General features: G+C 30.8%; 1 protein-coding gene across 3 annotated transcripts in view; it reads right to left on the bottom strand.

The window, feature by feature from the left end:
• The window catches only part of LOC123707419 (protein sickie), a 142224-nt gene extending 125429 nt beyond the window's left edge, over nt 1-16795 (bottom strand). For all 3 annotated transcript variants that reach the window (XM_045657447.1, XM_045657449.1, XM_045657450.1), the window contains exon 1: nt 15449-16795. In XM_045657447.1, coding sequence (XP_045513403.1) covers nt 15449-16747 — 1299 coding nt within the window. In that variant the 5' untranslated portion in view covers nt 16748-16795. The remainder of the gene's footprint in view (nt 1-15448) is intronic.
• Between the last annotated feature and the right edge of the window lie 287 nt (nt 16796-17082).

The raw sequence follows: 17082 nt of genomic DNA, 5'->3' as shown, positions 1-17082 counted from the left end.
AAAAAACTGCTAAAGGACTGGCTACTGAACACTCCTTGCTACTGACACCTAACATATAGTTACACATTCATACAGTTTACACTCATTCACTCATGCGTCCTAAGAGTCGGTATTATTTTTTTTTAAATTATAAACTTTTCTATCTTTGTTATGGAATAAAGTATTTAGTTTTCCATGGACACAGGTATTGCGTATATGCGTTTTTAACGTATACTTATAATGAATAAACACATTTTTATGTATTCATTTAAAGACCATACATGTCCGAAAGGCAGATAGACTCTGAAATGGTTACATGACCCATTTTTAATATCAGTATTTTAATGTAAATAACCAAAAATAAATAGGCTGAAACTTAATTAAGATGGCACATTAAGTTTAACCAGATATTGTAAGAAACCCGGGGGAGCCTTATGAGTTAGCTGTCATATTCTGCGGTAGGTAGGTATGAGTTATTGTCTGTGGTAAGTAGGATAAACATAATTTATATCGGATTTACAACGTCCTGTTGAAAATAGAATGAGTTATATTTAGGATGAAAATTATCGTTATTAATCATTAAATAGGAAACCTTCATTCGTCATAATTAAACTAAAATCAATTTCTTCTCACAGTTGTAACTGAACAATACAAATAAATATCAGACAAGAACTGTCAAACTGTTATTATAGTTCAGAATTTTCTTGTTAAGCAAAACACTTATATGGCTTACTTTTAACCGGCAGTCGCTAGCTTTAATTCTCCAGCATAGCAATATATTTTCATGTGAAGTCAGATGTTTCATATCAAATAAAAGAGTCTCGTCTATAATATATTATTAGATGAGAGACTACGTTTAAGCATCTAATAAAAGCCTTACCTACCCTAAACTATATATACATTAAAAAGCTGGTTTGCAATTGCTAAAGAACACTTTTAATCTCCCAGGACGCATTTAACGTTCATGTCAAATTAACAGATAACACGTATTCGTGTTTCCGAAATTTGCAGCACGAATGCCCCTGTGATGCATTAATAATGTTATCTAAGGTAATTTATTCGTACATTACGAATCAATGCGTAATTAAAATGCAAATCGTCCCTTCCCTGGACAAGTGCGTTAACACCTTCGCAAATAGCAAGTGCTACGGTAAAAAGAGAATAACGGCTTCTTTGATTTTTATAATCCTCCGTGGCATTTTTGCCAACATTAAAAAAAGGATAAACTAACATTAACTACTACTAATAATTAATATTGAAAGAAAACAATATATTGAAAAAATAATATATGTTTTTATAATGTGACCCCTTATTCCTAGATAGATCGCATTTTTTGTCGCTTCTTTCACTTTTGTTTATAAGCAGGAAGCTAAAGCTCTAACTCAGTTTGGACAGATGGTATTCTTAACGTCTGAATCCAGAACCTCACTGTCAAACGAATAAATAGTTGAAAATTTTACACATTTAAATACAATTGATAAAAGTAAAAAAAAACATATTGTAACGACACGCGCACAAAACTACATTAGTATGCGTAAAGTGTTGTGTTTAACACTTTAGTATGATGTCGAATAAGTTACGTTTTATACTTGTTTTTAACGAAAGGGAAGAAGTCAAAGATGTCAGTGACTACTCGACTACTTGATTCGTATTTCCACGCAAACCACTAAAGTTAAATTTATGTGCACGGAGCCGGCGATTGTATATGAATCTAATCAAAATTAATTTCATCATATTAGTAAGAATATAAGCTTTTAAGATTTTAAGCTCGTAAGATATAAAAAAATCTCGTTTTAGTTCCTAAATCAAGGATGTAGAATGAAGAAGAGAATCACGAACTTAAATGTTTGCAATATTTCAAATTTTAAACTTATTGTATTATCTTTTGATAGAACTATTGGTATTCCATTCAAGATTCCGATCGCCCAAGTAGCATACGGTATTTAATATTCAATCTTGAACAAGTTTAGCATCGTTTAATAATAAGAGTTCAGTTTTAGTTAAGTATGCTTAGCAATAGCTGGAGTTATTAAAGTTCCTTATAAACACTTAAAAATATGAAAATTTAGACAATTAGGAAACTTTGTAATGTACGTTTCTTGGACTAGATCCAGGAAATACTTGATAAGGAATGCAGATTAATACAATGAACGTACTTTGCCAAGCACAGGATTAATTTTCATGAAATTTTTATAAAAATAAATGATTTGAATAATGATTTATTTTATTATTAATTCTGTTATTGTCTCTACTCTGTATGGAAACGCGCTTCGTACTTAGTAACGCTCGTGACCGTTGGTGATTGGCCGTCCTCTATGTCCCAAAGTTTATATTAGATGACTTTCTTTCTAATAGAAAAACTAAATCTCTTTGTAATATACCGACAGATATGAAATTGCCCTAAATTTAGGGATTTAAAATAATTTCGAGAACGATACGGTTATTGTAGCTTATTAAGGCTAAGCAGAAAGCTATGGAAGCTTTTATCTTTCCAATTGATAATATCTCGGAGATATTAATCTGAGATTTATATCTAATATCAATGATAGTAATGTGATGAACCCGATATTGTGAGTTCTACAAAGCTGAGAAAGCCATGATAATAATATTTATTAAAAGCGCCGCTTGTATTGGTCAATGGTTAACTTGATTTTTTCAATGGGTTTGCTTAAAAATTGTCGATCAAAAAGTGTACCATACATGGGAGAATATAAAATACAATACTGTACTGAATATATCTATAGGTACGTATAGCAATAATAGGTACTTCGACATTCAAATTTTTCACGCATGTTACTAGAGAATGGTAAAACCATATGCTTTCTTTTTCCACCGGAAGTGTGTCTTCAGAGGCATCCGGATTCTGTAATGACTACGGCTTCCTAGAATCTTATTATGTCGTTAAATTATTATTAGCCTTATTTTGTTTGGCTTGATTCATCTGTACTGTTTATGAAGATTTATTGCTGTAACATAAAGACAGCTTGTTAATGTGTAATTTACATATGTACAAATAGAAATGTATTGATAATTAAATAGATTATACAATTTTCTTAGATCAATAACAAAATTTATATAACGAATAATGACAGGTACAAAACAAGACTCTCCATGTCCACGATTTCTGATAAGTACTCGAATTATGCGCTTATATTCCTTAAAAGGGTTTATTACTCGTGTAATCCATAGAAAATATCATGTACAGACAAAAATGGGTAAATATGTCAATCATTTCAGTTTTGAAGTTTCGTACGAAATCGATTCTAGACTGTAATTATAAACGCCAAGCAAGACACGACACACGAAGAATGGAATGCCTGAGGCAGACAAACAACAGCTAAAGTATGAAAACGGATGTTAATTGTCATTCCTAGTATAGATGTCATACATAAAAGCTCAAAATGTGGTAAGTGATAACTTAATTTATACACGTTAAGTAAAATATTAATGAGGTTTGTAACTTAGTGCGGGTGTTGCGTGCGGGATTAAGGCTACGCAGGGCCCGGGTGCGGGGATTAATCGCTACTGACATGTTCCTGATGGAGAACAGTCTCGCTTGACAGCCGCACGTTACTTTAAATGGTCTACATTAATTTGAAAATCGAATGGCACCCAGCTAACATTCCACACAATTAACAGCGTCAGTACTTTAAGCAATACGCGTACGAACATATCGATATTAAAATGGGTTTTTAACCAACTTACAAAAGGCCGAACGTGGTTTGTTTAGGCATATTTCTATGTTAAAGGTTCGTTACCTTTAACATATTGAACGATGCGTTGTTTGAAAATCGTTTGACGATTCACCTCTGTGGCGACAAAAGTCCAATACAGATAAAAGGTTCATTATATTTACTAATGTAATGAAAAAACCAGTACAGTACTACCAAAAAATAAAGTGTGTGACCCAAGTAATTATATAGAGATAGTATATTTATTGACGAAGTAATTTATTAATTATTTTAACGTATAAATAGAGTGTCGTAAATTTGTATACTTCATTAAATAATCGTTAAATCATGCATCACAGCGAATGTCATAACTCAAACCGCGGAAACCAATTTCCCCTCAACTGTAAAACAACAAAATTTATTCACAAAATTAACCGTTTAAATTAGCTTCACTAATATCATAACAAATGAGACTTTTGAGTTACAAGGGAGGAAAATGAACTTTGTACAATTTCCACCATCACGTTTCGACTATAAATACTTGAATTAATTTAGGAACTTTTCATTAGAAACAATTTCACTAACCTATAACACACACATGTGATAAAGCTGCTTTAATTGCCAAAATTTTTATCTTACACAGTTCGTAAGAACAAAACCTTATTGCATTTTTTACCATAAATAATAAACACAATTTTTTATATACCACAGTCACGTTTGTACACAATAAAGTACCAAATAGTTTGTAAACAATTTTCCCGCCTAAATGAGAAGGCTTTCGCGGCGGGCGGGCGTACGGCGGACGTTCACCACGCGACTGTGATGGGGCGGATCGATCCGCCCTGTAATTTCGTCCCGCGGGGATGCAGATGCATTCCCTATATTTTACTGGATATGACAATACTTTAAAATTAAAATACTTATAAAATTCAGTATTTAGTACTTTTACTTTATAATTTATATTTGAAAATATAATCTAGATTTCGATAATTTATGATTTCAGTATTTTTTTAAATTCTCGAATAAAATAAAACAAGGTAAAATAATATTTCAATAAAATTGATTAATATATATATATATATTATTTTTAAAAGCGAGTAGTTCTAATTAATCATAATTAGTATTAATCGATTACCTAATATTATTATTTACAATAAGATAAGAAAAATGTATGTTTTCTAATGTCAGTAAAGTTGCTGGATAATATCATGTGAACCTAGCCACAATAGGCTTTGTAATCATGTCACGACCAACGAAGGCAATAGAGCTGAGCTGACTTTAAAATAATATACGGAAATAGCAATAAACGATTTAACAAAAGTCGTCGTTGTTTTACGTATAAAATAAAAACGATTGGACCTTTTTTTATTTATTAATCGAACAAATACCATAGGTGTCAATTATTAGTAACTTTAAATACTTTTTTTTAATTAGGCATAATATTCAAACTGTTTTTACGCCGTCTTTTGTACTGTATATCCGTAGACAAACAAATTGAATAACTCACAGAAGATTCACGTATTCGAATCTAAAGCTCGACAGGCTATCTATTTGAGGCGAATGTCCAAAAAGGGAAAAGCTATACACAACCACACAAATAGGAAAATTTAGATTTTTACGAAAATACGAATTACTACGTTTTCAAGTTATATCTAAATAAACCTCCTTCAACAAACGAAAAATGGTTTGGAATAATAATAAATATTTATAATCGTTAGATAGATCGATAGATGATAATAGATTTACGGTTTAAGGTAATTAAAAAAGAGCGTAACTATTTTGTGGTTTCGTATATAAAAATTGACGCTGTACGCATTAATAAAACTAATGTTTTACTTACAAAAGCTGTCTAAAAGAATACAGTAATTTAAGTAGTTCAAACAGGAAACTTTATACACGAATAACCAAAATAATCCGAGGCTGTCAAGTACTTCACAATCCTACTTTGTTCACGTAACTTCGTTTCAAAAACCATCTGCATATTTTATCGTGTGTGAAAGATCGCAAGGCGTTTGAAGCCGGCTTACCGTTGCGCTTTTGAGCCTTCTTGTAAGTCTCAAAGGATTGCTAAATTTAACATCTACATTGTATATCGCCGCACACTTTTTTAAACATAAAAAGAAAAAGCAGTGATGCTACAAGTTTCTAGGACTTGAATTACTAAATCCGCTTTGTAATGATTTATTTTTTCTAAAAGGCAAGTATGTGATCAGCCTTCTGTGTCTGACACACGCCGTTGCCTTTTTGGGTCTAGGGCATGCCGGTTTTCTCACTATGGTTACCTTCTATATTCTAAAAGTTCTGAAATACTTATAGATTATCTGTAAGTCCACTGCTATTAGGTGATTTTGATTTACAAATAAACAATTATATAATAATAAGTTTAATTATTTCTAAAAACAGGTTAAATAACAAACACGTATCCCAGGACACTGATGTAGTGAGAATTGAATTTACGGAGCCTGTAACTTTCCAGTTATATTTATCAATATAAAGAATCAATATCAATAATTAATATATTGTAATATAATTACATTAAAAATTTAGTTTTTGATGTATTATATTAAATAATATGGCCGCTACTACCTCGTCTTCTTACTACGGCGAAGATAATAACTAGCGAAGCGATATTTGATTTACCAAGGCGTGCCTCATTCAAGTAAATTAATTATTTACATTCACCAGTCTTGACATTTCATTTAAGTCTCCTTACCATTTGAGTAACAACATCATAACGCACAATCGATACAGTGGGGGGTCATAATCCTAATTGATTATATAAAAATGCCACAATATCCTTTCCTACTTCAAACCCTATAATCGGATACATGATCTTCTTTTTGATAACAGGAAATACTGGCTTACGTTGCATTTAATCTTAAATCAATATAAAAATAAAAGTCTCTGTAATATCATAATAATTTCTGTTACGTTTAGATATTACGCAAATAGATACGACTAATAAATAATAAATTACATACTATATCGCTGATTTACTGTTTATTTATTATTAATGGATGCTCTCACCTCAAATTATGTTCAACCCCAGGTAAGTTTCCGAACAACAATTCTTATTATACATATATAAACTGACCATGAAACTTAGGTTTAGTATTTGTGTTCTTTTTTAGTGTTCTTTTCTGTTTTTCTTTACACTTCAGTAACAGTTATAAACTTTAAATTTAGGCTTTATTTATTTATTTCCACATCATTATTAAACCTTAACAATTACAATTAATTCGATAGAACGTCAAAATAATACCTACACCGATTATCCTACAAAAAAAACATAATTATATGCCTAAACCTTATAACTAACAATAAAGCAAGCAACTCTTGTGAACTCAGCCAGTGTACAAACAAATAGCCTGTCTTAGGTGTCTGTTATGAACTTAACAGACACCTAATTATTATAACTAAGTATTTATTTTTAAAATGTAAAGCGTTTGCTAAAACGTCCCTACCTCATTCATCTTTTCAATGCACGATGCGAGTATCGCTAGTATATTCAGATGCGTCGTTTGACTGATTGAGCCATTTTTAGTAGAGGAAGGGCCGACGCCCGCTCTCAGAATAGTACTATACTAATTATTGCCCCCGTCATCCGTCACTAACAGATAGGGGATCTAGACAAATATACAGGATAATCTGTGATTTGAATGTATCCAATTTTAGACACGCGAAATTACTTTATGATAATAATAATTGTAGAAAGTAATATTCTCAAGTTGTACCTTAATAAAAAGAAATCTAAATAAATCAGCTTAAAAAATGCCGTTGTTGTAAATGTTTAGTCCGTGTGCCAGTAAATAAAATAAAATTTAAGGAACATGCATAACTTTTTGAAAGATATAAGTATTAAGAAAAACACTTTTTGAACGGATTGAAGCTATGTATTATTATTATTACAAACTTATAATTATTTTCATAATTCTAAATTTTAATTTTTCCGTCATCACCGTGACCACGCACACTGGAAAGCACGCGAAACGTCGGAATTTAATTAAAAATAAATTAAAATTTAGAATTATGTAGTTAATTATAAGTTTGTAATAATAATACATATCTTCAATCCGTTCAAAAAGTGTTTTTTTTAATGTGTAACGGCTATGTCAACAAAAGACAATACTAGATATAAGTACGTAAACGAAATGTCGAAAATCACTTAAAGTAGTGTCTAGCTCAGTACTATAATCTGTGATTAAAAACCCCCTGACATGAATTTTAATTTGTAATAAAAATTTAGAACTAAAATTCGAAAACACGTATCACTATTCCTGTATGAATTCTCATAGTTGTATCAAACAAAACTTTACATTGTTAAGAATTCCGTGTTATTGACATAATACATAAATCCGGTACCCGACAACACACACATAATTCATTGACAATTATTTCTTAGGCACCTGCCTAATTACCTGATCAACCTACTTGAATACTATCAAAACAAACTACACGTTGAACTGATAAGCTGTAGGTTTTTTTAAGTCGGTTAAAAGGAGCAAAAAGGTAAGTAAAGGACAAGCAAGATATAAGTATGCACATATATGTATCTAAGGAATATTTATCGATGTTTTAACATAAATCCGATTGTTTTCATAGAGTTTAAAAGAAAAAACTTGTTAATGTACAGTATATTTTGAAAATATTATAAGCCGATGGAAAATTTCACGCTTCAGATAATGGCATTATAGTGCATGGATTGAAAATTTAAGCTCGAACAAAACGAGCAAAAAATGATAAATAAAAAATTATAAACGATTTTATAGTTTTATTCGAGTATTACATAAATAAAATACACTTTAACAGGATTGAAATGGTTGCTGCTAAAACACGTGAAACGTTAAGATTCAATACACACATATGTTTTTGTATGTATTTAACTTCTATATTAGCAAAATAATAGTACTCCACATAAAACATACATTTGCATAAAAAAATGCTAATATTTTTATATATCCAACGAGTGTGCATTGGGTTTAAAAAGAAACGCACTTTTTATTTCCTATCTGTACAAAATAGTTTTGCTTCTGCATGTAAGAACTGTTATTGGACAAATTATTATATTTAATATCGAAATCATCAAATTTAGTATTACTAAGATTATCCATACGCTGTTTTTACGAAAGCACTGTCCTGTCTCTTTTTGTCACATGTAAATACAATTTGATAGAAAGAGACAATTGATTACTTAAGTAGTGGGATATAAGACAGAATTAGCGCCTATTTATAAGAGGATAATTTAGATCCAGTCACAGGAAAAGTTAAATAGTAAGTAAGTAAACAATTAAATAGTATTCAACGATTTAAAAATAATATGAAAATATATATGGAATTATAGTTTTATCAAACTAATAATACAAACATTTTTCGTAGCCTTTGAAAAGGAAATAAAAATGTCGACAGTCTTATTCCGTCTAATTAGAAAAGTAACGAAGCGGCTTAAGTGCTACTTGCTGTTCACGATTAATCAGAGGATTAATCGTGAACAGCCTTAAAGAGTTAAAACCTCGTTGAATATCGGTATTCCATGAGAATTATATTTTAGCACGTTCGTTTTAACGATAGGAATACTTGTTTTATGTCTGAGGACTATAATATCTGTATTTTTTCACACAAAATAACATAATTCAGAATAAACGCGAATGTTGCAAAAAAAATTTAAATTGCTTTAATAATTGTGTTGTTTTATATTTACACTTAGAATCTAAACTTAATTGGTATGTAATGTTGCGTTTTTTTAATATAACAGGGGGGCAGATGGGCAGGAGGCTCTTCTGATGTTAAGTGTTACGGCCGCCCGTGGACACTCTCAATGGCCTGCCGGTGCGTTGCCGGCCTTTAAATAATTAGTACGCTATATTCTTGAAAGGCTCTATGTCTAATTGGTTTTGTATTAGCTTTCCCCGTGTAAGTTAATTGTATACTTAAATAGCTATAAAACCTTAAACCTTACATTGGGTATTTCATTATATAATACTGTATACATTGGTATAATGAAGTTATTCTTCTACAAGACGAGTAAAAATATTTTATAATGTTCCTGTACGTGCTAATACGATTATATGTAACGCGTTATATTATCTTGGTCTAAGGAGAAAAATCTTAATATACATATAATTTATCTCAACAAACGCCTTTTAGGTTTTTCTGAAACCTCGTACAAATACGATCTTGGCATAACAATTACTGGTGTGCCTTGAAATTTCGTATACATTAATTTCTCTCAAAGAGATTCAGTTAACTTTCAAATAGGAACAACATACGCATATATACTATATTTAGAACCGTAGTCATTAAACAACTGACTGTCGTTTGAGACAACTATAATTCAGACAAAAGAAATTAACTGCTACTAATCTAAACAAAAATAAACTTGCGCGGGATGTGAGCATTTACCTTTCTTTATGAGCTGTAAATAACTATGAAATTGAAATAAATCGTAATGAAATTAATTATATTATTGAGTGTTTGATTTATTAATATTAAGTTTATGTGTTGCTTATTTTTTAGAAAAAGTTTATTTTGCCGAAATCATACATATAAGCCTAATATAGGTTGAGAATTAAAAAAAAATTGAAACGGACTTTGATACGAACTTTGATACGATCAATTGTTTCTACGTTGCAATAGTACAATCGCATTAATTTTAAATAAATATATAGGTTTACTACATGTACATAGTGAGTCTATTTCTAAAGGTAATACTTCCAACAAGAAGTAATAAGACGGGATCAAGGAAGCTTGAATAAAATACTATTCGAGACCCCAGAAGGTAAGTAAGAATCAAATGAATGCACCCTCACTCAGTCGACAAATAGACACTGGGGTCCAAGGATTCGGCCGGAAAAGCCAAAATGATGATAGAGATAGGAATATTTAGATACGTACATTATAAAATATTACTTACAAAAAATATAGTATGAGTATGTCAAAATATTTATTCAACCGCAAAAACCAATCATGCGCTACAGCCCTTGATGTTCGACTCAGATTTCTGTATGTGTTTCTTGATATTTTTTTTCTTAATTAGCAAATAGGTTATCAGTCTGACAAACGTCGCATTTTGTCACATTCATATTTTATTTCACAAAAAAGGACGAACGACCTCAGGGCTTGAGAGACGAGCTTTAAAATCACTAGGACAACAACCTTCATAGGAGTTGGAATATCTTCATAATCCTTACCCGGAAGTGTTTAGGTACATAGCAAAACAATTTGCATATTTATGTACTTAGCTTTGACAATTTGCACAGTTAATTAACTTCTGGTTTTTATTGCAAATAATACAAAACGATAATGTAAAAACTTTGTTGTATAAGAACATCTATGTTATAAGAAGCTGTCAATGAGTGGAACTGATGAACCTCGATAAATTAACGAATCAATTTATTTCGATAAGTGAAATTAACTTATCACATTTTTTGCTTATTTATTCAATGAAGAAGGTAATATCATTCGTTATTTTATCCTTTTAAACCTCTATTCTATAAAGAACTTAGCTAGTACTAGGAAATTTCCCTGTCTTATAGCATAAAGTCTATGAATAATTAGGTTATGGATGCACGTGAGCGGCGTACCGCCCGCGGGCTCCCTTTGATTTCACATCAAAACGACTTTCCTAGAATATTCTCTGTTTTTATAGAAATTTCAAGAAGCTTTCACAGTTTACGTAAAATATTTAAATATTGAATGACTTGGTGTTCGCAGAAGACCAATCTATAAATAAAATATTGGTGGCATTTGTAGATTTTTTTAGGCTAGCAGACAATCATTCGGCCCAGTCTGTTATTTAACTTTGTGTTATAGTGTGAAGACCACTGAGTTGTCACTGACCTGTCATGTTTGCAAAACTGCGCAAAAAACTTAAATGTTAGTTGAGCTTTTCTTATATTAAAAGTAAAAGGTTCTTTTTATTTCAATTAATTCGATTTTTTTAATCTTTTGAATCTGTTTTTTATTTTCTGAATCTTTAAAAGTCATTAAATATGTCTTTACTTATTCTTCAATAGCATTGAAAAGGAACTTACAAAGGTTCGAGAAAACTTAGAAAATGTTTCATGCATAGACGTAATAACATCTTCTTGCACCACACTTTACAAATTGAATCAATAGCTTCCAAGTGTTAGTGAAACTTTTGTAAGTTTACTAAACCTACTAACAATAGAGATTCTTGTTGTTTAAACCTAATTTTCGGAAAAGGCAGAATGTTACACTTCCCATTACCCACTGTTTATAAAGTTAATAATGCTACTATTATAAATAAGGAAAACAAAGAAATTAGATAAAGATAAATTAAAAATCAGTAATTGTACTTTTATTACAAATATCAACTATTTACAGGATATACCAACAATCTTGACACTTAAAATCAATATAAATTAAACAAAAACATTTGCCCTTTGATATTTAACTATACTTTTTCTTAAATAAAATAATAATAATACAACAATATAACCAGGAAACAAAGACATTCGACAACACCATTGACATTTAATAACTCACAAGATGGTCTTCAAATTTTTACATTGCTGCATTACTCCACAGGAGGTCATATAATCTTTTGCACTGTAGGTACACCAACTAGTGCTGAAAAGTTTGAAATAAATTTTAACGTAATGTTAAGTACAAAATACCTAATTTAGACTTTAGATCTAATATAAGATATAATAAAACGGTATTAGGGAATTATTATACCTCATAAATTCATTTAGATGATGTTCACATGATGAACGCACACAAACATATTTGAATAAACCTAATTACCGCTATTTCCAACATTTCGGCGCCTATTTGATTCCTGAGCAAAAAAGCAAGTTCCTAGCTAAGGCCCTTGTTATTTTTACGTAGGATATGGTTTTGGGTCTTCATTAAAATACGGTCAGATATGAAAACACAATCCGTTTTAGACGATAAAAACGATGCTATTCATCGAAATTAACGTGTGAGGCTGCCCCAATATTTTTAGCCTTCTAGGGAACATTTTGTATTAAAAAGAACAACAATACCAAAAACTGTTTGTTCTTCCTTTTCTTCTTTATTAAGTACTTCTTCGTCAAGTAATAAGATATATTATATATTTTATAATTCGCTGTTTTAATTATTTACAGTTTATGAGTATTAAAAATTCGCGACATAATAACGTAAATGATTAAAAACGAATTAAATTTACAATAAAATCTGAATCATTATATAAAGGGAAAAGAAATCAAAATTATAGTTAATGTTATTATTTACAATAAACCTACTTATAATACTATATACAAGGCGATGAAAATCTCGAAGAAGTAAGAAGAAGAGCAACAGACAGAGCTACTTAAGAAGTGTCTATATGGAAGAATGGTCATATTTAGGACAAGAAAAGAAAACATGATTCAGGTCAGAATAAGTCTCGTTACACTCACAGGCGGTGTTCAGACTTAACGCCTGCGCAAATATTACGCCAAAACACCATCGCGGGAACATTGCCGTCACCCACATCAGGCGCTTGAAGATTCTTCATACAAATCTGTCTACTCATATCACTTGACCTACGATCATTGTACAATCCAAATCCTTTTTTGAATTATATTAATTTATTAGGTATCTGGGCATTTAATTTACACCATCTATCCGCTAAAGATAGAACAGGCGGTACTAAAGGCGACGTTTGTTAAAAATGATCGTTCAATTTCAATTGTTGTTCTATAGCGAATGTATATATTTAATTAAAGAGACTACAAAGTTTTCACACTAATGACCTGTAATTGGTATATTTATTATCAAGAGATTACTGAAATTGTATGAAATGACAAATTAAAACTAAGTGGGGAATTTGTCGAAATTTACCGTAATGGTGTTGTTTCCCTTGGTGGGCCTGACACATCATCATCATTTATTTCTAGGGAATTTGATTAGCTTGTGTTTGATTTATGAAATCCAGGAAAATAACGAAACCAACGCCTTTAACCGTTAATTTAAAGTAATTAGAAAATAAACACAATTATAACGCTTAGTACAAAGAGATCTTTTTGAAAATCTCAAAACGCTTTAATTAAGAGCGAAATCAAAGTACAAACCTAAAGAAACAAAGTACGTTGTCAGTTACAGTGTAAACAAAATGCAACAGTTTGTAAAAGAGCACTTTTGTAGCTCTTGAAGCGCTTTAAACTACACCAGTGTACAGTGTATTCACTAAAATGACGGTATAAGTGCAGTACTTTCAAGTTGTAAGTTGTCAAAAAATATGCAGTGAAATTTTTAATGCTGACGTTTTATGGTGATACATACACTTAATACCTATTCTACCGCATTAAATATTATAAATTCAATATCAAACAAAGCTTATGAACGCCAATAAAAAGTATATTGTATTTATCTTCGCGATTACCAGATAAATGCTTTGAAGATCTACTGTTTTTTATTCGACATATACTATAATTCATGCTACGCTATTCATTATTTGCATTGCGTTGCGTTCTTACATTACGTTTTTTTTAAAAATTGTTACTCAATTTTAGTCTTTATAATGTCCATATAAATTGTGATTGATATTTATTAAAGCGTATAATAAATACTTTTCATTAATGCGTTAAAATAGTATTAGTTTCGTTATAAAAACAGTCAATTTCAAACATGATATTTTATTGATATGAATTACACATTCGCGTTAAAGTTAGTGTCACAATCACGTAATATTTAGACCATCAGACACCAGATTCTCTCGGAATATATGTTATCGGATTAGCGATTATACAAAGAAAAACGTAGAATATATACCTACATTCCACGAGATATCGGAGTCGAGTGAGGTATTTATTGTATGCTAAGTCTCTAAAAAAATGCACATAAACGATTTAAAACAATAATTTTCATATTATATCTTATTTCAACAACGACAATTAAAGTTGTATTATAATGTAAACAAAACTGTATGAGGTCGTAAAAGTGTGTTTTTATTGCATTAATAATTACTTTAATTATAAAAAACTAATAAATCTAGGTTATATGTATAAAATAGTATAATAAATTTAGAAGTGTTTCGTATTCACAAACAAATTTGACATTTCTTTTATATAATTATTAAAACCTTTTTAATTATTGACGGTATTTGAAATACAAAATTGTGGTAATTATGACTTTCTAATCGGTTAAAAATACACACTATTTTAAATACTGATTGATAAAACAAAAGAATATCCGTTTCTTTACATGAAACAAACAATTATTTTTATGGTTCAGTAAAGCATTCGTTGATTGCAGGCACTATAATAATTGCCCACTCGTACAAAACACCATCATTACAAAAGCATCATATAACACGGGCGGTTACCATCCATTATTTTCACTAAATGGACCCATTTGGATATTAACTGCACGATTGCTTCCGAATAATGAGGTAGTGTCGAGTAATAGATGTATTTACATAGCCACTATACGAAGGGAGAGAATAAAACAGGTATAGTTTTTAAATTAGCGCCACCTAGCGGGCGATAGCAATATTACGTCAGTTTGTTAAAACTGCGCTGAAGAATTCAAATTTACAAGCCATTGAAATTATAAACAAGTGAGTTCATTATTGAATATAGTGTACTAAACAGTATTTAAACAGAAATAAAAATATTTTTTCTTTTTAATTCTAAATTATTAAAAAAATCCTACCATGCCATAAGAGATGGCGCTAGCAGTGCCTAAAGTTAATTTAATGATTTCAATCTTGAAAAAGTTAAATTTTACGAGTACAGTAACAACTTGATAATGACGTACAACACAAATATTCCTAATATTAAAAAGTTCATTAAATAATATATAAAACTAACCTTAATTTGTTCTGTTGCCTTTTTAGCCACATCTGGATCGACGATTCTGATATCCAAATCAGCTGCACGGTTCTTGGCACTTTCACTAAAGACAGCAGCATTAACATAGTATTGCTTGCCATCACCAGGAGAGTTTGGTGATAATATACCACTGTCCGAATCACTTGCACTTACTTTGGGTTCGCTTATAGATCTATCACTGGGTGGTTTTAGTGGAGTTTTAGCCTTTTCTGTTGCTCTTACACTGGGTATGCGTGATTTAGTTCGATCAGCACTAAAACCTGTCTTAGGATCGAAGATAACATAATTATCTTTATCACATCTCACTTTATTGTTCACAGTAACTGTGTATTTTTTATTTGGGCTTAAATTAAGGAATGGATCTTCACTGTCTACTGGGCTTTCCGGAATTATGGACTGAATTTTGGGCGTTATTTTTGGTATGGATTTTCCATCGATAGTTCGTCGGACAACAGTGTCATTAGTAAATTTCAGACGTACATATTCGTTTGATATTGTTCTTCTAACAGGACTTGCTAATAATGATTGAGGTTTAGAATCTTTCGCGTGTGTTTTATCTTGTAAAAAGTTTGGCTTTGGTCTTTCCATTACTCGGGAAGGTGAAAAAGGCAACTTTAGCTTTGAAATTACCCTTTTCCTTTGTTTATCTTCATTAAAAGCTATAGATTGGTCAATAATTTTACTTTTATACACTGGTAAAACACTTGACTTACTTTCAATTTTAATTGTGTCTTTGGATATCATAGAATTTTTTGCTTTATCTAAAGATTTATTTATTTTTTGGAAAGGCTTTGCTGTATGTTTGTGTTGAAAATTTATATTACATGTTGTCTGGTTCGAATGATGTATAAATTTGGATTTAGTTTCGCTTGACTTAATAAAAGTTTTGCCTCGATCACGTCTAACAACAGCATATTGACTTTCAATTGAATTGTTTTCCTTTGCTTCTTCAAAAATGGTATTTATTATAGCTTCAACATCACTTTCGGAATTGCTCTGTGAACTTCGATTCTCATTTATAATACATGATATTCTTTGTTCGATATCTAAGAGGGGATTTGTAGTCTCTTCATTTAAACTTCTTGTAGCACCAGCTTCGGAATCTGATGGTGTAACCACTTTTTCAATAGAATTTTGTGTTGCAACGGAATATTTTGTTGTATTTTCGGGACAAGAAGATCTTCGTTTAACCGTTCCTGTTTCAGTTGAAGGTGAATCCCAATCCACTTGTGTTGCTATGCACTGACCACTCTTTTTTATACGTCTAGGACTTGTCATTATAATTTAATTTCATGTTTAAAGCTTATGCTATAATTTAAATACTTCACCAGAGTAAGTCTATCGGAACAATGATCGGTTATTATCTACCTTCGGAAAAGAAAATGGCAAATATTTTAATTCATGTGGTAAATCATCTGTAAGTTTATTATAGAGACAATTTCTTGGACCAACGCTTGTCAAGGTTTTGACAAATTGCTCTCAAGTGTCTACAAAGTTAGTTAACCCAATTATGTGAAAAGTAGGAGCAATAAATATTCCGAATAACCAAGGGTCTAGCCAATAGTAAGGTAATTAGATTCAGTGTTTGGATGTCTTTATAACGCATAGCTTTA

The sequence above is a fragment of the Pieris brassicae genome, chromosome 3, assembly GCF_905147105.1.
Source record: "Pieris brassicae chromosome 3, ilPieBrab1.1, whole genome shotgun sequence".
Taxonomy (NCBI): domain Eukaryota; kingdom Metazoa; phylum Arthropoda; class Insecta; order Lepidoptera; family Pieridae; genus Pieris; species Pieris brassicae.
Note: the sequence above shows the minus strand (reverse complement) of the source record. Positions and strands in the feature narration are given on the sequence as shown.